The sequence below is a fragment of the Botryllus schlosseri genome, chromosome 5 (assembly GCF_051294905.1).
Source record: "Botryllus schlosseri isolate E-star chromosome 5, Bs_hap1, whole genome shotgun sequence".
In the NCBI taxonomy this organism is placed as follows: domain Eukaryota; kingdom Metazoa; phylum Chordata; class Ascidiacea; order Stolidobranchia; family Styelidae; genus Botryllus; species Botryllus schlosseri.
This window is the reverse complement of record NC_137240.1, coordinates 19123671-19150172: the sequence shown is the minus strand read 5'-3', so window position 1 is coordinate 19150172 and position 26502 is coordinate 19123671. Positions and strand designations below refer to the sequence as shown.

Here is a 26502-nt window from a genome sequence, read left to right as displayed (position 1 = left end):
TGTAGTTATTTATATACATTTACAGAGCCTACTTTTCGCGTGAATTGGCCAAGGAAAGATTGAGAAAAAGCATTACACTTTTCAGATTAAATTGACCTAATAATTCCGTCTCATCAATACATGACGCTATCTCTTGGGTAACCATATGCTGTCCCAGTAACCAATCCAAGCTTACGACGATCTATTTACTCCCCCGCCTGAAAGATAGGACTCCGAACACAAGGTATTTTAATAACGGATGATGGTTATAACGATTTTAATGAAGCAGGCCTATCATCATCATAATAATATTATTATTCAGGTATTTAGAAACAAGTTGTGCAAGCATATAATAGACGCCTACCTGTTGGAAAATGCTTCAAGATAGCATCTTCAATCGCCATTATATGCAGAAGTTGTTTTTCATCATGTACGATTAGAAATAATATACATGCGATCCAGCGATAAGTGTTGTTAGAGTATACTTGCTAAGCTATATGAGCATATCTACCATATACAATATACATATCTCACCAACTGCTTTCATATATTCGTCAAAATTTTCACTCTTCTTTAGTTTCCATTTTCCAATGAGTTTTGAGGGCATTCTTTACGTCTTGTCACACACAACCACACGAGATTTAAAAGTCCTACAAAACAAATCCATGCAATTCATACGCCCAATTTGGCATAAGCGATAAATCGAATCCGTCGAAAGGTTGTTGAATTATCCAGCATGATTGTACAGAAATGCAAATAAAATATAAAAATTCGATAGTGGTAGAAGAAGCTGACTATAAGACGAAATGCAGTCATAGAACAACACCTGCGAATCACTCCGTGCTGCATTGACTTGCACACCGTTTGATCAAATCGCAACCACGGCTATGACGTAGCGTTAGGTAATAATCACCTAATTTCAACGCCCATTTTGGTGAGATATTTGCTCAGGCCATGTTCCGGTAAGCAATAAAATTCTAGTCGTAATCAGAATCTGCAATCTTGTTGCAAGGGACTGCCATTTATTATCCGTCGGCAATATGTCAGTGTTGGGGGGATCGTACCACAAGCATGTTTTCTACTAAGGTGTAATTCATTGTTGTCGCTACTCACAAGTTTGGTGTTTAGATAACAGCCTATATATAATTCATAAATTAAATAAACCACTATCTGTTATATAAGCATAGGATTGTCCGCCCATACATGGTCCTCCAATGGTTAATGTCTAAGTTTCGTAATTACTAATAAGTAGCATAAATGGTTATCATTACTGGATAGGCGTATCATTGAATTTTTAAGCAACATCCGCAGACCCATGTAGCCACATTTTCGACGGGCTTTGTAAATTTTTGACATTGGCTATACGAAGCAATCAAAGTTGAATGGTTGTAAAACATGACGAGATTATAAGAGCTTCTTAGTATCCATTAATAATTAACTCGCTTTAGTGACGAAGTAATTCTACCAACAGTAGTGCAATGAATACGCCAGAGTGCTACTACAGGTCAAACCTGCTTGAGCGTAATGCTATATAAAATTTCCAAGTTTTAATCCACGGTCTACGGGCGCGCGTGCGCCCCTGGTAAAACTCGACATCACAAAATTCAACATCTGACAATATAGTTCTTACACGCAATATAATTGCCAAGCATAAAAAGCAATGTATTTGTCTTATATAATTACTGCCGCACGCAGGACGCTGAACTCAGTAAGTACGGTAATATTACGACTGGACTACTACATCCGCGTAAGGTTATCCTAGTAACCTGAGAGGGGCAAACGCGAAGACGGTTGACGCTCTCACGTTTAGACAGCTCTTCAGCAGGCGATTCACAAATCTAAAGCAATCAGTGATCCATAAAACAAGTCGAAGCTAATTCATTCTCCAACAAGCACATTTTCAAATACGAATCTTACATAAAGGTAAATACAGACACAATAGGCTAGGAATATGCGGATATTGACTTGAAGAACGTAGAACGCTTGTTACGGTTATTCAATAACGTTTATGCATGCAACTGTTGTAAGCCCCTAAATATTAGTAGTCAGTTGCTACAGTCGGGTCATACTTGCCGGAACTGGCTCGGAATAGCACACAGAATCATTGAATATCTGTGACTTATTGAGGCGTGAATGTTTTAGTAGGGATGGTGAGAACGTGAGGTTCAAGTTCGCGTTCCGTGTGTGGACCACAGAAATTTGGAGGATCGCTTTCGCTAACAAACCTTGGTAGGTTCCGCACTGTGAATCTATTTCTTATATTACAATTTTCCGCGTCATTATAACACAGAGGTCACCAACCTTTTTGCAACCAAGCGCTACTTTTGGGTACTGATTGCAGTGACGGGCTACCATTTACTCCCGCCGTTTACCCGTACCAGATTGAATTTCCGCTTTGATGTTCATAACACTGGGCAGGAATCACATTGCGGTAAAACCTCTACGAGAGTCTTCTAAATCAAAACATCTCATTTCAACTATCTAGGTACTAAGACCTTTTAGGAAATCACGAATTACTTCGCACCATGTTTTTGTAAATTATACAACAACAGTCAGCTCAAATTTTAAAATATATCATGTCACACTTTAGACTGGACAAAGTGGACATCATGTCATCTGTTTCTATATCAGTCAGTGGCAGGCCAGGCATTGCATGCAATTAACTAGTGCGCTGTACTGTGGTATGTAACTTGACACTTCAACTCTGAGTGAGTGTTACAGATGTGCATTAGTGAGTAACGCAAATTTTTACTCGTTCAATGCTTATTAAAGTATGGACCGCAAAGGGCAAAATTCTGGGTCGACGCGGCGCTAGACCTATCTGTTAGTATGGATGTAATATTTGTTGAATTTATTGCAAAATGATTCTGCGATAGATTTTACGTATCCAGGGTCAATCTGTTGGGTACTGTAGCCAATAAGCGAGACACAGAGAAAATAGGGCTTTATCATGAGAATTCATGATAAGATTTGTCCCGCTGTTTTTTCTGGAAAACATGGTCGAAGGCCGTTGGCATGAACTAGTGTAGGGGTAAGCAACAAGCGAGTTCAGGCCTATGAGACTCTGTCATTTCGAGTCCAACCACTTCTGCGTCGGGGCACATGAAGACGCAAAGTTTTGGCCAACAAACCGCTGACAAAATGCGGTCTCAAAAACATGAGCGGCGACAAAACCTTGGCTACAAATGACCGATGCTGGATGGCAAAACCTTCCGATATGGATATGCTCCGTAGTCGGCACGGAATAGTCTCACTCTAGCAATCTGAGTAGACAGTAGTTACAGTAGTACAACTGCGACACGCATCAGAGGAATTTAATTCACAATAATTTGAAATATCCCGTGAGTCAGACATGTTTTGTAGAGCTGTGTTGGGTATAGAATTGTGGTGTGCGCGTTCTGTATGTCATGCATGTCCGTAAAATCGTAGCAAACTACGAATTACTTTTCATGGGTGAGGCTCGGGTCGCGAGATGCCACAAAACTCAGATTTTGTTGGTAGCCTAAAAAGCTGGTTTACCATTATTTAACTGTTGTGAAGTCTCCAGTTAGATTGAGCTAAAGAGCGGAACACACGGTATCGTTAGATTATTTGCTCTTCTCATTTACTCGCGAGACAGAAAATAGAAAATAGAAAATAAAACGGAAGACAAGTCGGGGCAACGTATCATAAGGTAGCGGGCTTTAATGTGCCTACTCTCCTCGTTTTAGAACTTATTTTCCAAGAAATAAGGCCAAAGTATCAACACCAACATGTGGGTTTTTCACCCTTTAGACCAGGGGTTCTCAACTTCCCTCGTATAACGGGCCGCATTTTCACACTAAAAGACGCTGCGGGCCGCAGAACATTATCACCATGTATTTGAGGGCTACTATTAAATTCAGGCCTATTTATCAGTCTTACTCGGGCATTTAGTACATTTTTATGCATTCTAAAGCGTTAATGGAGAGCATTCGTATGTTTGCAGTTGCTTTTTTTTGTGAGAATATCTATCTTCAAGTGGCGCAAGTAAATCCCTTCATGGAGCGTACATTCCATCCGTTGCCATGTCGGTATAGTAGCCTATATGCACCTATCAAACCCTTCCGCCACCAGAGAACCGGACTCTCTGTTTCAATGCGTGAGCGAGCAAGTATAAAATTACGGTGACTTTTTCGTTACTGAGGTCATTACCACTTTGAGCTCTCAGTAATATGAGAAGAATTGAGACGTTAGGGGTCATTTCTGAGCAAATCAATCAAATTTTCTCCTTTCCTTCCATGGCTGGAGAGCCCTACACCAATAGTTACAGAAGTCAGCTTTGTCAAATTGATGTCCTGGTCTCCTTCCCACGTTTTCCCCGTCAGCATTTCCTCTGGAAATATGCCCATGCCCACTCTGATAAAAAGCACCTGCATAATTAGATAAGCAATGACGCATTGATAAGCAATCGATGGATAGGTCCAATGCTAGGCTAAAGTAGTCTACGTGGCAACGTGTTACAGAACATGCGATAATAGATCGACTGAGATCGCTGTTACTCTTCTGGTGACTGTTGAATCAGACAACTGTAGCTTCGAAATTTTTCAGGTGATGTAGGACTTGCTGCTAAGTTCCGGAAACAGCGAATATTCGCACAGTACGTTAAAGTCTTAATGAAGTCATAGCTTCTCTAGCAGATTCTTGGGTTTAGCGATATTCCAAGCAATTTTGAACAATGCGTCTGTCACGTCGTCGGCAATTTTAAAAATGATTTGAAATATGGATTGCTGGGCTTGAAACCAAGCTAGCAACGTTTGATATGATGTATAACTCCAAATGAAACTATCGTGCTATCATTTCAAGCTTCTAGGCTTTGTTACAACAACTGTTTTTCGACAAATATGACACATCGGTCTTCCATAACAATACGGGGCCAGTAGTGATTATATTGAAAGATGTCGGGGGCCGCAAATAAATCGTCTGCGGGCCGCATGCGGCCCGCGGGCCGCGGGTTGAGAACCCCTGCTTTAGACAAACTGGAGCCTCTGAGACCTATGTGTCAGCTCTCAAAACGCTTTCAGCCAGCAAGCATTATTCACTAACGACAAATGCGCTGTATTTTGCTTAGGAATGCATAACAGATTTTAAGGCCCGGCCATCCACGTACAGTATACGTTCTTGTACAAAACTCAACAACTTGTTTGGCCGAGAAGGGTTTTAGTGAAATAGTTGAAATCAAAACGAGCGAAAACAGTTGCCTTGGAGACACTTGACAGCTCAAGCTAAATAGTAGCCAATTTGTTTCACATCTGAACAAAATGTTGTTATCTTGTTTAGTATCTTCATCTTCATTTTGTATATCAATTTTAGGTTGGTTTGTGCGAATGAAATTTATTTTACAAAAAAAGTGCAAGTGACGCTCAAAAAGGTTGAAAAGCACTGAATTACGAAATTGATATGAGGAAGGCATCGTTGTCTAATGTAAAAAATTCTGGCAGGCGTACGTGATCTATCTTGATTTGATGTGTTTCCTGTATCATAAAAACCAAATCAATCCGATTTGGGTGTTGGCTACTGTATAACTTCTTTCTGAGGTAATATCTGTAGCATGTGCAGAAAACGATTTTTGACTCTGATCAACACCAATGTAGCATCAAATTGTCGCCTTAAGCAGGGCCGTAACAGCACTTCGTCAGCCCCCCCCCCAAAAAAAAACTTTGGTCTTGGGCCCCCCATAGGGTCATAGACCGGACTTCTGGGGGCATCGCCCCCCACACCCCCCTCAGGTTATACGCCGTTTACCGCTATACTTGACATCTCCATTCGGGGTCCGTTTCATGGAAAACCTTTTCACATCTATACGCGCGAAGTGCGAAAAATTTCTATGATTCAGGATTGAATCGGTCGATATGATCGGGAATTGCATATATATTGCCATCAATTTTTATCCTCTCTCTACTCACATAATCAGATTTACCGGTAGAGCTGGGGGAGCTGTGTTGGAAAAAGTAGGACCATTCAATAATAATTAAACATCTTCGGGCGAACACCCGTTAGCAGGAACGAAGCAGCACTTCGTCAGGCCCCAAAAGAAACTTGGGTCTTGGGCCCCCGTAGAGAGATAAGCCAAACCCCCCATCACGTTGTTCGCTTTTGCCACGAAATATAGTGTCCTATATAGTGAGCAAGCGCGAAGCGCGAAAATTTTCGATAATTCATGATAAAATCGGACAATAAGATCGGGAATTGCATCTATATTGCTATCAATTTCTTGTCCTCTCTGCTTACGTAATCCGATTTACCATCAGAGCTGAGTGAGGTGTCTTGGAAACTGTATGGCCCGTGTACAATAATTAAACATCTTCGGGCGGGTCGACCCATTGGTATGACTTCGTTACATGATGTTATTTCGTGACCTCCAGTCTGCTATATCAAAAAATAAAGAATCGCATGAACGTACTAAACTAAAAGACGCACACGATTTCAAATTGGTATTTCTTCACTGGCATATAATTTCTCCCTGCGGGATGGTATTTGTCTTTTGAGGTTCGGATTGCCAAGACAGGAACATTCGTCGCCAGTCATTTAGGCGCCTATGGACAATCAAACCTATATGTATTTTGAATATATAACGAAGTTTTCAGTCAGCAGTCCTTGCAACATGGTCGGCAGTCCTTTTCGGCCAAGGTTTTCTCGCTGGCGATCGTTCTAGCACACTTCTTGGAGCCGCATGCTACATGACCTAAAACGTTATGTCTTGGTTCGTCGTTGTCCGTTAATGACCCACGCTGATATGCCCATTTCTATAAATCTTGTGTATTTTTCCTTCGCGGAAGATTACCCAATAATAAAGATATTTGGCAACTTGAAATCGCGCGGAGGGCGAAAATTTTTTGAAATAACTGCGTAAATTTTAAAAAATACACTATAATTTATGCTAATTCATGAAGTAATTTTGGGCCCCCTTCGATCTCGCCCCCCCCCAATTGGGGGTTTGGGATGCGGCAGTTACGGTCCTGGCCTTAAGAATTCATTGTCCTGTCTAGCCTACCTAGACCGTAAGGCGAAATTGTTGGCAAAGCAACGGAAGAAATTGATTTTGTGTAGTTATTGTAGCCTTTGATTGTTGTTGATACATTTAGTGATGTTCGAAAAGGTAGCCTGTGCTTCAGATTTATGGCATAATATGACCACAATTGTCGTTAGGTTGGCCTATATTACGTTATTGAAAGGTAGATTTGAAATTTGCATCATCACGTTACGTCATATGTTCGTGTTCTGTTCACGTTCGCGTTCACATAGAAATGTTCCAAAAGGTTCGCGCTCACACGAACTATAACATTTCAAGGGTTGACCCCATCTTTAGTTATTAGCGTTTCCTGCCAGCATCCAACAAGACGAAAGAATTTTTGTTTTTAGATGATCGGGATTGACATTGATATTCACTAATTCTATAATTCCAGTGACTCATCTCATCCAATGAAAACTATTTATCTCACTATCGCATTCAGTTTCCGCTTGTTCGTAATTTCGTTTGATACTTCTCCGAGAGTCGTGGTCTCAGTGGGTATAGGCCTGGATATCACAATCACGCAGCCCCTACATGTTCTCTCTATTAACTAGTCTGAGCAAACACGAAAACTCCTTGAGCGGTCTCTAGGACAACTGTGAGCAACATCGGGCGTGCGACGTATGGTCACGCCATAATAATGGCCATTCAAGTCACAAGATTGATTAAAAGAATAAAATTGAAAAACTTTAATATTTCTGTTGTACCACTTTTATTTGGGTGCTTCAGCCCACTTCGGCAATAAAAGTAACAAAAATCTTGTTCTATAAATGTTTAAAAATAATCATGGCATCATAGCATGAGCTTCCTGCCTAACCAAGTCAACAACAAACTCCCAGTGAAGCTGCCGCCATCCACTTTATTGTTCTACGACGGTTTGGGAGAAACTCAATTAACAAAGTAGTGGCAGTGTTCAATCATCAAAATTTATGAAAGAAGATAATGTAAATAACTAACACTAGATGAGCACATTCCGATTGAAGACTTGTTGCTGTTTGTGGCATTCGTGGGGGTTTTCGACTGCAATAGCCATTTACACCAGGCCGATATTCTTCATTATGTTTCCATACCTGAGGACTTAGCACTGCCCACATCTATATAGGCTATTTTAAGACAAAGCTTACGCGTATAAGATGGCGTCCTATTTTCATCATATTTTTCGCGTTTGTCCCTTCAACAATATGCATATGATGATATTCTTTTATCGTCAAGAATTATCAAGCAAATATAGCCAACTATATATACCTTGCGCAACTCGACAGCATACCAGATAAATGGGCAAGGTGTGTTTGGTTTATTCTATAACTGCGAAAAATATTTCTAGTTGTTGCGTGCAACTGGAGCAGGTTAATCCTCGAGCTCAACCCCAAATAGTCGTATTACTCGAGCTCTGACACACATATGCCCGTGTAAACCCAATTTAATTTGCGGAGCTGCGAGCCGTCTCATGTCCTCATTCCAAGACAACTTAGCTCCCAGACGCGTTCATCCTGCAAATGGCTCTATAATGACATTGATTATTATCTGCGCAAATACGTATGAGAAGAGCATAATTGACTGATACAGCTACTCACCGGTCAATCACTGACTCACATTGTTAAGCAGGCCTAGTACAGATTGAATTATGATACGTTCGCTTTATTTTCAATTTAGGTTGGATTCTCTTTTGTGGAAAGCACAATTTTCTGTGCCCGGAGACCGCGTGTGAGCAGTGCGCAAGTGCATTCCAGTGCATGCTTCCACTTTTAGACATTATCAATCATGAAGTAAATAAGGTTAGACCAGTGGTTCCCAACGTGGGCGATATCTCCCCCCAGGGTGCGATTTGGCGGTCTAGGGGGCGAAAATGACGAAGGGGCGATAGGGGGGCGAAAATTGCGAAGGGGGCAATAAGGGGGCGATGACGCGTTAAAACGGCTATTTTGGAGTCAAGGTGGAGAAATTACCTTTTTTTTTAGTCAACCCACCAAAATTTGGTTGCAAAAGTGTAAAATTCGACATCGAGCCGAAAAGTTGACCTTTTTTTAGCCCGCCAGTGATTCCAGTTTGTATGCCCATTTTTCGGTTCACAAAATTTGGGGGGCGATGATCGATGTTGAACTTGAAAAGGGGGCGATGAGTCGAAAAAGGTTGGGAACCACTGGGTTAGACAGAATACAACAGCATACAGGATACCAGCATTGGAGATATAGGCCTACGATATATTTGATGACAATCGAGTTTCATCACGAATGATTTTAGCATATATCGATTCCCTTTTCATATATTAAGAAAAGACATAGACACATATGCGTCTCGTACTGTGCCAAAATGTGATGCTCTTCCAGTTATTTGAAAGAGATTCGCGATTAGCGCAATGGCCTAATTCCATGCGCTCGCTCACCTGAAACCTACCTCAAATCAGAGGAACGCATTTGTAGTAGGCCTATGATCACGGAACTTCGCACACGACCGGATATTTAGGATATATTTCATTTCTATTGCTATGCATTCATTCCGTGATTTCTATTTGTACGATTGATGTGTGGCATTAGGTACCCTAAACCAGTGGTTCTCAACCGCCGGTCCGCGACGACTTCTCTGTCGGTCCGCCAGGTATATTAATAAGATTTTATACCCTAATTTTAGGATGCAAGATGTTGAAGGCTTGTCCATCGATAAATTAAATAAAACGTCAAATTTTAAACTGCTGCAGAACTTCGTGAGGTAACATTAGACCTGGAAACATGTTCAAGCTGTCTTCAGTGACGACATGCGAGCGACTCGGTATAAGTACGAGAGCTGACTCGCTACAGCGCAGTTTGCACGATCATTATTCGTTTTTGATTTCATAATTAGGTGGATGGCCACTGGGCAGGTATCGCTGTAGACAGGTGTTTTCGTGCGGCGCATTGGACTCTTGATTAGGACCATAACTGCCACACCTCAAACCCACCAATTAAGGGGCTGGGGCGAACTCGAAGGAGGCTCAAAATGATTTCGTGAATGAACATAAATTATGGAGTATTTTTGGAAAATTTATGCAACCTTATTCAATTTCGGCGCGATTTTGTGTTGCCAATTTTCTCGATTATTGGGTACCCTTCCCCCCAAGAAAAAATACGCATGATTTATAGAAATAGCCATTTCATCGTCGGCCATTACCGCGCCGCGACGCACCAAGACGTATGAAGTCTTAGTTCATGTAACATACGACTCTGAGAACTGTGCCAGAACGATTGGCAGTGAGAAAACATAGGCCGAAGAGGTCTACCCTTACGCTATCCGAAAACTTCGATATCGATATATATTTAATTGTCTAATGTCCATAGGCGCCTAAATGGCTGGCGCCGAATGTTCCTGTCTTAGCAATCTGAACCCCACAAGACAAATGCCATGCCATAGAGAAGAATTGTTTGCCAGTGAAGAAATACCAATTTTAAGTGGTGTACGTGTACACCTTTTAGCTTACTTTGTTTGGGTGGTTTCAATATCTTTTGACAAAGCAGACTGGAGGTCACGGAATAACATTATGTAACGGAGTCATTATACCAACGGGCCCGCCCGAATATGTGTAATTATTAGTTACGGAGCCTACATTTTCCAAGACAACACCTCACTGTCACTTATCTCTACTGGTAAATCTGATTGCGTGGGCAGAGAGAGTAATAAAAAGATATAGCAATGTAGATGCAATTCCCGATATTATTGACCGATACAATCATGAATTATATACAATTTTCGCGCTTTGCCCAATTAGGCGATATATTAGGGATGGTGTGAACCTCTAAAAGGTTCTGGTTCGTGTGAACGCGAACCTTTTTGAAAGGTTCTGTGTGAACACGAACGTGAACCTCATGACGTCACGGGACGTCATATTGCTAATTCCAACCTATCCTTCAATGAAATGATAGCCTATATTAATGTACACGATACCTAGCGACGATTCGGGCAGCATTACGTCACAATGCTGAAATACATATTGACGTTTTTAACGTCGCCAAATGTATCAACTGGGGCAATCAAATGATATAATAGTCTCATAAAATCAATATCTTCCGTCGCTTTGCCAACAATTTTGACGAGGACTTACCAGGGAATATAAGGGAAGGAAGGGACGCAGTTTATTTTTGTCTTTGATGTTCTTGCGGCATATACACCGACTCATGATATACATACACACTATCTGCGTATATGCATACCATGAGTAGGCTACATGATGTGCATATGCCGTCGGGCAAGGAAGATACAGATTATAGCCTTGTAGCAGGGTTGGGATGACTCGAGTCATGACTTAACTCAAGTCAGACTCGAGTCACCTTTTCGTATGACAGATCGGAAAATGTATTCGGCGTCTGAGTATTGCTACATTGATATTGAGCAGAGTGTGAAACGGGTTTCTATACTTGCTCTCGATATTACCCCGTTAACAAGTTATACAGCAGTAGCCAACGCCTCAATCGCACCGATTTGGTTTTAATGATCCAGTAAACATATGAAGTAAAGATTGACCCCATACGCCTGCTAGATTGATTAGTGGAAAAAGCATCATTCGCTGACTAGGCCTACGTAGCTTATTTCGATCGTGATGTTTTGTGATTGTGGGTCAAGCTCGCAGCAGAGAGTCAATGAATATTTACAAACGGAAAGTTGGATATTTTGAGCAAACTTTTGCAACAAAGCAAGTAAAACTTTTGAGATTGTCAAGGTACATGCTCGTTTAGTGATGATTTTTTATGCCTATAGCGCCATGCATATAGAGTGGCCTGCAGTTGAAATGCAATAAATTTGAACCAACGATGTTGTAATGGAGTGAAAATTGTAGTATATGAAAAAGGTTCACAGTGCAGAACCTACCAAGGTTCTGTTGTGAACGCGAACCTCTAAATTTCCGAGGTTCACACACAGAACGCGAACGTGAACCTCACGTTCACACCATCCCTAATATATACTGATGCTGACCATAGTTGAGATAACAGATTTCGCTCAAAAGTAGGGGTGAATCGTAGTATATAATGAGTACTTACGGGGGGTCTGGGGGACAAAGCCCCCAGATATTTTGTTTATCACCCTATATGGGGAGACGACTCACGTTTGGGTGGGGGGCTTATGACGTGGTGTTTCGGCTTTGCTCGTAGTACGTCTGGTAGTAGTGGGAAATGAGCAAGATAGCTCGAGAAAGTGGTTGGTCCGCCTCCAAAACGCATCCTCTCTGGATATTGTCGAAGCGAAGAATATTATTCGAGTTGACGCGGTCTGTTAATCGATCCACGGCCTCCGACCCTAAAGTAGCTTGTGTTTATCTGGGCCAGTCAATTTTACCTCGACTCAGCACTCAGCAGACACTACCGTAAAATCACATGAATACCACCATAAACATATTCAAATACGATCAAAACCCTCAAAATCTCACTCTCTAGTACCATACTCGCAAAAAAGCAGCTGCATACAATACATTTTGGGTTGATTTCAATTTTTCAAGGTCGAACGGTCCGCCAAATATCTTCTGACATTTTACCGGTCCGCGAGGTGAAAAAGGTTGAGGACCACTGCCCTAAATGACGGTAATTCGGCTAATTCAGACACTGCTCCGTTGGTAGATGGCAGGTGCCACGGTCTCTTACCTCATAACAAAATATTATTGGCTGGAAATGTAGCATTATGCCTAGAATTGCATTCAAAACAAAAACAAACACATGTATTTAACAGTGTTTTAGGAGATCTTTAAAAAAACCGTTTTTTTAAGTTGTAAAATCATGCCATAATTGCATAAATACTTTCCAAAAATCATGTTGTATGAGCCTACAAACAATTACAGCCCGATATAGCCGACGTAAACGATATGGAATGGCTGGAAACCTCAAAATAGTCGGTTCGACAGCTACTTGGATAGTTCGTCAAAGGGACCATATTTACCCTATATTTTCAATTGTCACGGCCAATCCACCATAACGTCACAGTTCAATATTCGTCACGTCATGGCTTGAAAACAGCATTTAAAAAAATGTTCTAAACAAGGGTCTTGTTGTAAACATGTTTGTTTTTAATTGATTTTTGTTTAGAATGCTGCCAATCATGCCAATGCAAAGCACGTTTCAAGGTGTTCTAATATATAAGAGACTATAGCCCCTCCTAGCGGAAGCCTACTATACAAACTGATCTATCTATTCCACATCCGCGAGTCACCTGACCGGTCCTACAATCAAATACACCATTTAGGCCTACACCTCTGTAGCTGTCAACGTATCTTCTGACATTATATAACAAACGTTATGGTACCACTGAGCCTCACAGCGGTAGGTGTAACCGTAAACCACACCCTTCTACGGTTCATTACTACGCAAAATTTCACGGAATGTTGTATTCGTCGTAATCGCAACATCGTGATAGTATAGCGACACTTTTCCCAAACGACGACATGCAGTGATGGAATCGATGCAACAGGACCTGATATGTACGCACATATTTACACAGATATTTGAATGTCGTTTTCAGCCATGTGGTATTGTTTATTTCATAATTATAGAACAGTCGCCAACACACGTCAAACAGAGAAACATTAAAAATAGTCGCGTAGTCTCCGCAAAATATTGAAGTTGCCTGAGCAACTTATAACATCACCTATATGCTCACTACAGGTACGTGTTGATCTAATGTCCGTTAAGCGATATATAATTCACAGTCATCCGTAAAGGTTTCTAATGTTAGTACTGCGAAATTTTAATAAGGCTAGGAAGTGAAGTATACAATGCAGCGCCGTCATGTGGTTGCAAAACAAAATAAAAGGCGTACGCATTCTGTAGGGCTCAGCGCGAAAGCTCACAAGTCAGCGAAAAGCAAACGTCAACATTTCGGCATCACTGCATTACTAAATTTACAGAAAAAGACATCATCGACACGGATCACCATGCTAACACTATCTGTTACCTCGAAGGCATGCTTCGTGTAGCCTACGTCCAAGGCGGTTTGAAATCCGAATTACGTGGAAGACCTCACACATAAACAGCCAAGTAAGCTACAGTTTTCAAGCATATCAGAAAACATTCGTCAAGACCGACTTCTTTTGGGAATAGCATGAAATGACGCCGATTCAATATACATCCGCGCGCATCGCAAACTGCAATAAACTGCGAAAGTGCCAGTGTTCCTCCAGACGTCAAGCAGACTAACGTTGAAAAGATTGCACTTGACGTAGACTTCATTTTACAGCAGGCCGCAGTACGGTAAATTGGGGGTTGCAGCTGGAATCACGGAACTACCTCAGTTCGATACTTCACTATTACACCATCGCGAAATCACTTCACAGCCAGACCATTCTCGCGATTTATCAGCACCAGAAGTTGTTTTGCCAGAACCAATACGGATTGTTGACATACAGTGGAATCCATGTGAAGTCCTGGGGGTGCACACATTAATTTCAAGCGGTCCATGAAAGGCCAATGTTAAAACTACAACGATAAGACTACACCGTCCTTGTCTAATCAATCTGTCACAATGGTTCACTTGTGTACTTATTTTCAGGCTACACCACAGTTGACAATAGTCCCAGTGAACAGCGTGAATACTTAAATATTTATGACCCACATAAAACGATCTAAAAATTTTAAGTATACACGTTGACAAAACGATAAGAACCACTGATCCATAGCGAATCATTGAGCCAGGCTTAGTCGGGTCGAGCTCAGGATAATGACATTCGCAATATTTATCGTTTATGAATCAGCAAGAGGCTAGAACCTCGGACATATATATCCTGCTTTCCAACACTGCTTAAAGACTGACTCGTCCACAGGACATTTCAATAATATTAGGGCTGGTGATTCGGCTCCCAATCAAGCATTACGCTCAAGTCGAGTATCACTCATGATGACGTCATAAGAGTATGGATGATATGGAAGGTTCTAACATAGGTTACCTTTGTGAGGCCACAGAGAAATGAATGCCAGCTCTACACCATACAAAGGTAATAACATGGAATTTTTTCGATCATAACTACCTAACTGGACTTTGTGACAATCGAAATGTCATTTCCACTAACGTGGGTAGTGACTGCGCAGTCGGGTTGTTCAGATAAATAACTTTTTTTTTTTCGAATTCAGCGGATTCACTGATTAAATTGCTAGGTGGCATAAAAAAAAACAACGCTGCACACTAAATTTGGCTCGATTCCCAACCAGTAAACGCCGGCGCAGAGCCAATGATATTTTCGAATTTACTATAAAAAATAAAAATATTTTTCAAATTTTAATGTAAAGCCCATGAAATTGTGGAGCTGTCTAGTGAGTGTCTATGGCGCAATACCAACAAGAGGTGAAGTTTTATTGCAGTTAAAAGTTTTGGATTTGCAAAAATAGCATCGATGGCGGGTAATCCCAGAACTGTTGATGACAAACTCAAATAACTTGGTTCCTACGGGCTGGAATGGCGTCAAATTTATTTTGAACCATTATTTTAGACAACTTAACAATATCATAAGGTCGACAATAAACTTCCAAAGTTTTTCTTCAATATTTTTTCAATAAATTCAACAATGTCATTTGGTTCTGCCGAAGCTTCTGACGCTCAGAATTGAGCCAAATTTGGTGTGCAGCGTTATTTAGGCAACCCAACAATTCAATCAGTGAATCCCCGGGACCTGGAAAAAAGCGCTATCTTTGAACAACCCAATTGCGCACTGCGCAATACTCGATGCGGATCCGAGTGATCGGGATCATTGAGACCAGCCCTACTTATTACAGAATCGTGGCATCTATCGGTAGAGAACAAAAGGAGTAACAAGACAGGTTGAGTACTGCGAAAACAAAATCGCGAATAGTGCAAAGCTAGACATTTGTTGAGCTGGAATCCGGCTAGAAGCGACAGTGGACTGGTGGTACGCGTCGCGCCGAGACGCCGGCTATAACTCCTCCATGAGCACGGCGTTTCGCATGTCCGAGTTGAAGAGGGACAGCTGGGTAACGTTCGTCTCGGACCAGACCCAGAGCTGGTTCTTGTTGGAAGCGTCGCATTCCTTGGCGTAGACTTTCTTCTCCGATGGGTTCGCCTCCAGGCACGAGGATGAGACGGCGTGCATCAGCTGGTTCTCGTCAAACTGTAAAGGAGAACGGTCGTGTATTCCGCATGTATATATAAATATTTATCAGCGGCCCTTATTAGGGCTGATGTGAACCCCTAAAAGGTTCAGGTACGTGTGAACCCGGACCATTTTGAAAGGCTGTGTGAACGTGAACCTTATGACGTGACATGACCTCATATATATAATTCAAACCCTACATTTCAGTGAATTGATATACTAATATACACGATACCTATAGCGACAACGCAGGCCACATTGCGCCACAATGCTGAAGTTTGTACTGACATTTTGAACGTCTCTAAATGTATCAACTGGAGCAATCAAACGCTATAATAAAATCAAGATCTTCCGTCGCTTTGTCAACCATTTCTACGAGGACTTGCAGGGGAATATAAGCTTACGCCTCAACGGTCTAGGCCAGACCGGACAATGTATTGGGCGTCTGACTATTGCCACATCGATATTGAGCAGAGTGTAAAACGGAAGCGACGTAAACTTACGATGTATTTCCAAAGTTGATTCCCCTGCATCTGATGACACTCCCAGAAAGATGCGACGTTGTTTCGGCCGACGCAGTCCAGGCAGACTTTACGCGCCTTGTCCGACGTAAAACCGCCGGGCCGAATGTCTTCACGCCATGTCAACCACCATTGCTACAGAAAGCAGACAAAACAGTTACCTAACAGTCGTACAATTGAACGATGTGTTGAGAATTGTTGCACTCGACAGGCGTTGGCGTTTTTGGCCGTTAGAGGACACATGTTACAACTATTTTAAGCTATTTGCGGAATAGCAGTTATACACAATTTCGGGGTATCAAGTTTTTGTGCAACATGATTACTGTGACCATTTACAATGCACAGGTACCTAGTGTTTAGTTGATAAGTCAACATCTCAACATAGCAACCAAGTTTGGATTTTGGTGCAAATGTTCACCATTTGTTTTCCGATGCATACACACGACCATTTACAAATCATTGTAGTCCACTGGCACTAAAGCAGGTTGTTTCAATCTTATCTTTCTCATGGCTCACTAAATTTGTAAAAGAATGGCCCATTAACGTTCAATGAAAAACACCCGGTCCCAACAGCAAAAGAAATTCATCAAATGAGAATTCACTCAAGTTCGTCAAGAAGGTTCTTGCTGTATTTTGTCTACAAGACCTCGTATTCTGCGTGCAATCGATGACAGTGAGCAGATTATGTCACTTGCAATATCAAGTGTGTTACACTTTTGGGAATTCATGTTAAATAGGGGTGAAAATGCTGATTAGCACAAAAAACTTGGTGGTGAAAGGCAGTATTATCATGAGACAATTTTTGCTGATTTCTGGATATCACGAGGATGCATGGACTATATGTGTTCATAATGACATGGTCTCTGGTACCACTGTATACCATGGTAGCTTTACGCTGCACTGAAAACCGTGTCATGGCGCGGTACGGGGCCATAGCCCAGAGGTTGAAAACCCCTGAATTGACGACACATCGGCCCCCAAATATGAGCCCACTTACTGATTCGCTGCCAGTGTCGCAGTCACTCAGATACACCGGGGCTCCAGAGCCGCCGTGCTTTCCGTCAAGACACAGATTAGTACCGATGTTACGGACTTTTCCTGAGGCGCCGGCAGGGGGTTCCTCCATAGGATAGTGTCTGAAGTCGAAAATGTATCAACCAAGCGCCAATTGAGAAAGGAAACAATTTTGTAATTTAACCGAATCCCCAGCAAATTCAACTTGTCACGCATTGATACCACGTCACAGAATTCACAGAATCCACACACTTGCGATCAGTATTCTATCGCTAGTACGAAAAGGCCAGGCTGGACAGTTATCACACCACAATTGGCTCAAAACCTGATCTTGAAGTCAGGAGGTTGGAGCAGAATTTGTCAATGTCAGAGTACTTTTATTCTTTTGGAATACTCAAGTAGGTTTGCGTACATGCAACACCAACTCAAATGGGTTATGTTTTAAACAACATCCACTTCTACTGGTAAACTACTCAATTTTTGCAATTTGGATTTGGTGAATTACAAGATAGTTTCAGGAGTGAGTTTGAGTGAATTTGACATTACAACTGATGATATGACCCTCGTATCATGGTATCTGAACATCTTTTCGAACATTGTAACTATATTTACAGTGACATTAGTGCTTTTGTGCTAATCTGGAAGTTACATTGCGTTACCTTATATTCTACTGCCACTTGAAGTAGTTTTGCCATGTTTTGGAACGGCTACTACATGTATTTGAGTATATATTTAGACGTTCCTTCTACTTCTACTAGAGTACCAATGCTGGCTACTAGGACCGCCTCTGGACCTTTGAACCAAGGTCGTAATTCACACTGTATGAAAGACATTTCAGAAAAAAACTATAAACAAGATAACGCAATGAAAGCACGATACAGATCCCAAGTCCTAAACATTTGGTATTCACACACCTTGGAATATCATAAGCGATCGTCTCCATGAACCATCTGAAGTTGCGGCACTGCAGTCGTTTGCGAATGGCGAGCGGCTCGGTCAGATCTCCCGTGCTGATGGCATTCACTTCAGGCCGGCGCCTGCGAAATGACCAATGTATCTCAAATCTGCAGTTGCATTCGTGCAACGATCTAGTCAAGAACCATCTTCACGCAAACCACATGAGGGCTATCGGTAATATCAGCAAACACATTACATCTACGCAAAACTGGCTCAATTCATTTGCTTATCCTACTCGAGTATGGGTAAGACAGGGACTTTTTGCAGAAGGCAAATTCCACCTCCAGAAGTAGCGGAAAACAGAAAGTTTTAAAATGATCAAGTAGCTTTGGAATGTAGCATGGATGTTGGTAGAACTTTAGCAAAGGCAAAAACTGCTTACAAAAGTACTGCAACACAAAAAGTTTGAAATTAACCAAGTAGGTTTGAAAAGTATGTGGATGATGCAATGCGGTTGATAACCACCAAATCACTTTTAAACTTTGCATCTCTGAAACGACCAAGCGTCATCATAATTCAGAGGTGAACCGCAGATGGATTTGGTAAATTAGTACAGCCGTCATTCCAGTATTGAATCATCTTTTTCCTCCGTCGAAATAAATAAATAAATAAGGACTTTCTGTCTCAGTTAACTCGCAATTTTGCCTCGTCTACTTGTTATTAAGATCTCACAAAAACAAAACAGTCCTATATTGCCAGGTTTTAGACAACAGAATTTTTGCAAAGTGCAAACCGGTGTGCTACCATGAACTGGTATATAACCACTGTCTTGAAACAATATTGTATGAGTCGAGCTTTAACGCAAAAAATTGTTTAATTTCAATCAAACTGAATCAAAAATATTCAAAGCACTTACTCATAAAAGTATTTTTTATAGTCATCCCACCAAGTCTCGATAACGCGCTTGTAATTCTGTAACCGAAAAACACAAACATCACAATCGCACCGTAAGAATAACTGTGAAAGTACGTACCCTCAGAACCGCGTCTCTAGGCACATAGGAAGGCGGTGGGTTACCTCTCCAACCCGGCAATCTGTATACATGCCCCACTCTGGAACAAGGCACAAAGAGCAACTGGCCGCCACACATCCAAAGCTGAAATTGAAGCATATCATGAGTAGAGCACAAACGTCATCATCCATATCCAAGATTTTTGCCGATAAATCAATATTTTCCAGTGATAACACTAAAATAAGATATAGTTACGATGAACTTGTGCATAATGACAGTGACAGAAAAATATATCCGTTACACCGATACTGCATCACAGTTAAATAAAACTAGCATTCCGATCCCAAAAGCATAATTATACAGCAGTTGAGGAAAACACAACTTTACAGCAATTTCACAAGTAAGTGAGCTCCTATGGTCGTCATCAGTCGTACCAAACTGAATATGCCCATTAGGGTTGTCCAAAATTTGGAAAATCTCAAAAAGTCTCCGTGATTGTGTCTCATTCTATAGATTATTGATAAAAAACAACAATTAGCCTGAAAGAAGCTTACAGGAAAGCCGTTAAGATTTCGACCAAAGCGTTTGAAAGTAGCTGCTCAAGAATGGGCGTGCCACTGACCATAGAACGGCGAGAAGACTAGTAATCAAATAACCACGGCTCTTGATTGGCTAATCGGCTATGCTCCAATGACCACGGCAGCAGCAGCTTGCTGATGAGGTGTTCAAGAAGTCTGCTACCGGCGGGGATTCTGAGTGCGCATTGTTAGTAGTTTGGCAGGTGATGATTTAAGATTAATTCAGGACATGTTGAGGTACGAAAAACATGATGAACAAACAACACCTGCTTCACAGAAGCTTTTACAGCATGACTGCTTCATTGTGAAGGAAACGGCTGAAGCCTACATGTCGTGTTTTCATCGAGAGAAAGCAAAGGCGCTTATGCAAGTGTTAGCGAATTCACCGTTTCAGTACGGATCCACCATCAGTGAATACAAATATATAACGCTTAACAATGACACTATACGTTGTGTGATCTTATTGGGCTGAAGCTGTAGTATATAGGTGACGTTTTGAATGCTCTAGGGATCGGCGGAATCAGCCGGTTATGCTTGGCCCTTATCAGATGCTTACAACAAATTGAATGCACTTGTAGGCGTTGTTAAAGTCCTCAATGATAACGCAGAAAAGAGGTGGTAATGTACGCACACTCGGACAGGCTGTGCTGGATATGGTATGTCAAAGTCCTTATTGATCCCGCAGAAAAGAGGTGTAACGCAAAGCACAGACTATGCTGCATATAGTATTCAGCATAGTTTGGATATCATATCCAGCATAGCCTGTGCTTACCTTAAACCTCTTTTCTGCAGTATCATTAAGGACTTAGACAACTCTTATAAGTGAATTCAAGCAAATTGAATTCACTTATAAGAGTTGTCTAAGTATAACTGCCAAGCATAACCGGCCGATTCAGTCGATCCCTAGAACCTTCAATACTTCACTATATACTACAACTTGGATCCAATAAGATCACACAAAGTATAGTGTCATTGTTAAGCTTTATATATTTGTATTCACTGATGGTGGATCCGTACAGAAACGGTGAATTCGCTCAACACTTGCATAAGCGCCTTTGCTTTCTCTCGATGAAAACACGACATGTAGGCTTCAGCCGTTTCTTTCACAATGAAGCAGTCATGCTGTAAAAGCTTCTGTGAAGCAGGTGTTGTTTGTTCATCATGTATTTCGTACCTCAACATGTCCTGAATTAATCTTAAATCATCACCTGCCAAACTACTAACAATGCGCACTCAGAATCCCCGCCGGTAGCAGACTTCTTGAACACCTCATCAGCAAGCTGCTGCTGCCGTGGTCATTGAAGCATAGCCGATTAGCCAATCAAGAGCCGTGGTTATTTGATTACTAGTCTTCTCGCCGTTCTATGGTCAGTGGCACGCCCATTCTTGAGCAGCTACTTTCAAACGCTTTGGTCGAAATCTTAACGGCTTTCCTGTAAGCTTCTTTCAGGCTAATTGTTGTTTTTTATCAATAATCTATAGAATGAGACACAATCACGGAGACTTTTTGAGATTTTCCAAATTTTGGACAACCCTAATGCCCATGTTTTTGCTGACATCACCAACCTAAAGTAACAACTTTGCCTTTAACGTTCAAACAGCAGGAAAGATCTATGTGAACAAGGCAATGTTATGGCTTACAGATACAGAGAGTCTCCATGGACGTAGACTCTACTCAGCCTCCACAATTACTGGTCTAACAATACAATTTGCAATGCTTAGAGTAAAGAAAATCAGACAACCGTAATGACCAAGTATTGCGGATACGATACGATATAGATAGGATTTTTTTTTGCTTGAGGCGTCATCACACACAAAGCCTTCGGAACACTCACCTTGTAGGAAAGTTCAAAATTTTCCCCGCCCCAAACTTCCAAGCCATCGTCATACATCCCGATTTCGTAGAAATACTTTCTGTCGATGGCAAACAGACCGCCCGCCATGGCCGGAGACCTAAAAAATAATATGATGTAATCACATTGCAAAGACCCAGTACACAGCGGATTACGTCAGGCCAAATAGAATGAGTCATCGCATCAGTGACTGAAATGTGTGAGCAGTCCAAGCACTCAATGCATTGATTTACTGAATTTTAATGATACAAGAGCTATTATAATCGTAGATATAGCACAGCCCACAAGCATAGTAAGAGTGTAAAACGCATTCATGCCAGCTTGGAGAGAGTTTAAAAGCAATACCTTCGCGGATAGCTGCACTTCGTGGGTTGAATAACACAGGTTAACTATCACAAATTGCCTGTGGCCATTTTCCAGCAAGCACAATTTGTGTTGGCATCCCAAAAATATGAGTGTTACCAAAATCCATCACTGATACTTATTATAGAGAAGAACGGGCAGAAGTATATCTATTTGTTTGATAACGTAACGAAAACAACTTTTCATGTGATGTATGTATTTAAAAGTAGACAGAGCCTTGTAAAATTAGCCATCATCTGCATAATAATAAAACTTTGATTATGGTCCCGGTAACTATGAAATTTATAAGTTCCCACGTTCTTTAAGAGCAAGCCTAACAACGTGGTTTTATCTAGACACCAACAACCGCAGTTGCGCATGCAAAAGCTACGGCGGTGCCATTCCCATCAGTGCAGAGTAAGCAACCAACCAGTAATTCACCAATGATATTTACTCCCGAAAGGTACCCAGAAGGACGAAACAATATGTGATCAATTCACTCACTACACCTGTAAATTAATTATTAATACACCGGTGCTGAACTCTTGACGCAAGTGCAAGATAGCATCGATAACACCATAAGCTCTAAAAAGGCAATAGCAATGATCTCTCATTATATCTATTATTTGACCAATGAACTTTATCGCTAACTGTAAAAGGCATTGAAAGGAGTGCAAATAAAAGATCAATAGGCAGCTGACTACTATCTATTGACACAGTGTTTTAACTGTTCCAGAGTTTGTCTGATAAAATTGTTATTTCCAGTAATGATCTGTAAAGTGCGTCGCGCTAGTAACTTGAACCCAGCTTACAAGATTTGAGGAAGCATTCCGATTGGCTAACAACGCAAAAATTTGCCCACTTTCACAAGATTGTTTTTCATATTGCTATGGAGGCAATATTCCACACTTTACAATAGATTGGTACTGTATCAGAATACCAATGGCTTAAGAGCTGTTCTAATAAATGATGCGAAGTTTGGGAAATGCTCCTAATGTTAGATGCCGTATTTTTGCATATCAACTTAATATATCAGAAGAGTTTTTTTGAGGTACAGAACTTCAAAACGATACACAATTGTACAGTATATTCATATTGAAATCAGCCCAAATATTAGAGGCTGACACTCGCCAGGGGTCACCGTTGGCAACTAGTAGAGAATTGGAAAGAACAACCCATATGAACAATCCTATCATGGAATTTCGAATAATCTTGGTGGAGAGAGCCCAAGTGTCAGCCGAAAATATTCCGATTCATTTCAATATGAATATACTATTCTCAACAGAGCAAATATCTATTGAATAGCATCAACCTGTAAGGCTCTGTTAAATGCTTCCGTCGGCCCTTTTCCCTTTTAGTCAAAGGTATTCGTTTCCACATGAGGCTCCAATCCCAAGCACCTCGCGCAAAGCCGTCGTGGTCGCCGCCGGCTTGTTCTGTGAAGGTATACCTGGGAAAAAATCCAGTTATTCAAAGAATACACCAATACGCAAACCGCAAAAATATAACAAAACAGGATATGAATATTATTTCATGGCAGCATGATTCTGCACTCCAATGAGTGATTCGATGAGTAATATGCAAAAGAGTGGCAACCTGCCACGACGCAGAATGCCAACGTAGCCCAAGTCTCATGATTGGGTAAATTTTAGGTGGCGTTCAATGTCAACACTGGACAAAAGGTTACAATTGAATAGCATATTCATATTGAAATCAATCCGAGTATCTTCAGCTGGCACTCATTAGTGGTAATCGTCAGCAACTAGTAGAGATTTTGAAAGAACCTTGTTATGAAAGCATCTTATCACCAAATATGACGTCACCAGCCATCGAATAATCAAGACGAACAGATGGTTTACGTTTAATGTACCTTAATATTTTTACGAAAAAAGGCAGGCAATCACATATCCTATCTGTTTGCATGTTTTACACTGGGCATTTTGGTGCTTTTATCATAAATTAATCCCTATTCCTCCAGGTATCAAAATAGGCTTTTACGCCAATTGCATAGGCTACTGTTACACTGGTCGTCAGCAGTAAAACAACACACAAGGAAAAAGGCTATAACAAAAATTCGGTCAGAACTGCAACTTGTCACACCAGCCTACATCAATTCCCCTATCCTAGGGGTTTTCAACCTATGGGCCACAGAGTTTGCATGGTAGGCTTTATAGTTAGAGTTGACACACCTTATTTATAAGATCTGTCCTTAATTGAAAAGGCATCAGTTCATAAAAAACCGCACTCTAAATGAAAAAGAGCCTGTGACTAAGGCTACAAATATCCCAGGCAGAGGGATGACCTTTTTTGCTCATTAGATTCTCAAGTAGGCCAAAATAAGGACCGAGTGGAAGTGATGACCTCATTTACTAGGGATCAGCTTCCCAAAATCCGAGATAGTTAGGTTTTCATTGAACGTTACTGGGCTGTGAGCAAAAATATTAATATTGAAAGCACCTGCCCCGTCCTCTTTTCAGCTAGACCTACACCGCACCACACTACATCCATTTCAAGGAAGCACCGTTAGGTAAGTCGGGAGAGGACTGCACCCACGGCACAGATTGAAACGAATTGATTACATTTTAGAAAAACGAAACAGAAATAGATCGCATTCAAGATGCTTACTTATTGCCGTCGATAACGTCAATCAATGGTACAGTGCATGCACGACGATCGTTCATAATCGGGGTTATGAGAGCGGGCAACCAGTTGGGCCCAACCTCGCAATGCGCGTCCAAATACACTAGAATCTGAAAACGAAATGACGAGATATTCACAATAAAACGCATGCTAGGAGACAGGTTCAACTCACATCACCGGTAGACTTTTTACCGCCGATACTTCGAGCTCTGATGAGTCCCTCTCGGCGAGTATTACGATACAGCTTCACTAATCCGTTGAATCTCTTTATGTAATCGTCGAGTTGCTTCTCAAGATGTACTAAACGAAGAGGCACACGCGATAGAATAGTATCAGTGAGAAAATAATTGGATACTCAATTGTTTGTTCCATAAGACAGTAACACAATTTTAGCATTGTACAGTTCGGAGCTTACAAACCTTGTGGTGTGTTACAGTGACTAGGGACTTGTCGCATTCTTGAAGTAGTAAAGCAGATAACCAATATATTAGGTTATGCTATGTTGTTACTTAACTTGTCATGTATCTTGGTTTGCAAAGTCTCAACTCACAGAGATTACTAGTTACGAATAGTTTGTACGTTTAGTGTAGGTTGCGTATTATAAGTCTACGAATTTGGACAGTCGTCCATTTTTATTAATAAAAATGAAAATGCTGGAGGAGATAATCGTTGGCCAAACTATACACATTCATACGCGTTGTTCAGAAATGACAGACTGTCGGAAAATTATAGTTCTCAGTCAGTTTCCTGTACAGTGTACACAGTGCCTAGAAACATGTCAATGGGAAACAATTTTGGGGTGCGGTTTTTGCTACGTTATGTGGCCTATTCAAAAAATGGATAATCTTTTTAATGTCATTTGACGGGCTGATTTTAATCACCAGGACCGGCAATATCACAGAATCCCTGATTTTTTCTGTTCATTTCAGTGTGTGGAATATGATGGAGGATGCACTAAATGAATTCCTAAAAAGTATTGAAAACATGTTTTTAGGAAATTCCTCAACTACAGAGTCAGAAGTATCAACTTGGATAAACAATTGCTGCTTCGGTGATATATTATGATCAATTGAAAAGTTTCAGCCAAGCTGCCTAGCACTGAAACACGTTACAGGTGCTATGAAAACTGTTAGTGCTACGACTCGGTTTCAGAAAACAATCAAACCTTTTTTACTGCCGTCGTCGATCATAACAATCTCGTGTAGTATCTTCTTGGGAGTTCCGTTGATGACGCTGTGCACGGTACGCATGAGCGGTGACCAGCCCTCGTTGTGGAAGACAATCACGACACTGACAGTCGGCAGTTGGTTCGGGTAATCCCAATGCTTGCATCTTGAAAAAGGTAAACGGTGGTAAGCTATCGCCGAGGAATGGTCTGTGAACAGTTCGATAATTAAGCTACCTAATTTATTTTTGATTGTACACCAAAGACATGGAGAACATTTTATAACATAGACTTTGTACAAAGTTATTAAATTATTAATATGACAGGCCAGATAGAAACAGCTAATCTGGAACTGCACAATCCCGCATCAATGCCAATTGGTGTTTTATATAGTTACAACTTGCAAGGTCCACAATCTC

At 41.1% G+C, this 26502-nt stretch overlaps 2 protein-coding genes and 1 long non-coding RNA gene across 3 annotated transcripts in view; 1 reads left to right on the top strand and 2 right to left on the bottom strand.

The window, feature by feature from the left end:
• LOC145439886 (uncharacterized) overlaps positions 1–26502 on the bottom strand; it is a 231459-nt gene that overhangs the window by 157697 nt on the left and 47260 nt on the right. The window lies entirely within an intron of this gene.
• LOC145439843 (membrane progestin receptor gamma-like) overlaps positions 9073–26502 on the top strand; it is a 406242-nt gene continuing 388812 nt past the window's right edge. Inside the window, exon 1 of the mRNA XM_080317484.1 lies at positions 9073–9153. The gene's annotated coding sequence lies outside the window, so the exon portion shown is untranslated. The remainder of the gene's footprint in view (positions 9154–26502) is intronic.
• LOC145439838 (N-acetylgalactosaminyltransferase 7-like) overlaps positions 13477–26502 on the bottom strand; it is a 62135-nt gene continuing 49109 nt past the window's right edge. Inside the window, exons 6-16 of the mRNA XM_080317476.1 lie at positions 26084–26250; positions 25091–25218; positions 24904–25028; positions 23591–23728; positions 21919–22036; positions 19527–19649; positions 19410–19465; positions 18511–18633; positions 17580–17718; positions 16565–16717; positions 13477–16079 (exon numbers count right to left, since the gene is read on the bottom strand). Coding sequence (XP_080173602.1) covers positions 15885–16079; positions 16565–16717; positions 17580–17718; positions 18511–18633; positions 19410–19465; positions 19527–19649; positions 21919–22036; positions 23591–23728; positions 24904–25028; positions 25091–25218; positions 26084–26250 — 1465 coding nt within the window. The 3' untranslated portion in view covers positions 13477–15884. The remainder of the gene's footprint in view (positions 16080–16564; positions 16718–17579; positions 17719–18510; positions 18634–19409; positions 19466–19526; positions 19650–21918; positions 22037–23590; positions 23729–24903; positions 25029–25090; positions 25219–26083; positions 26251–26502) is intronic.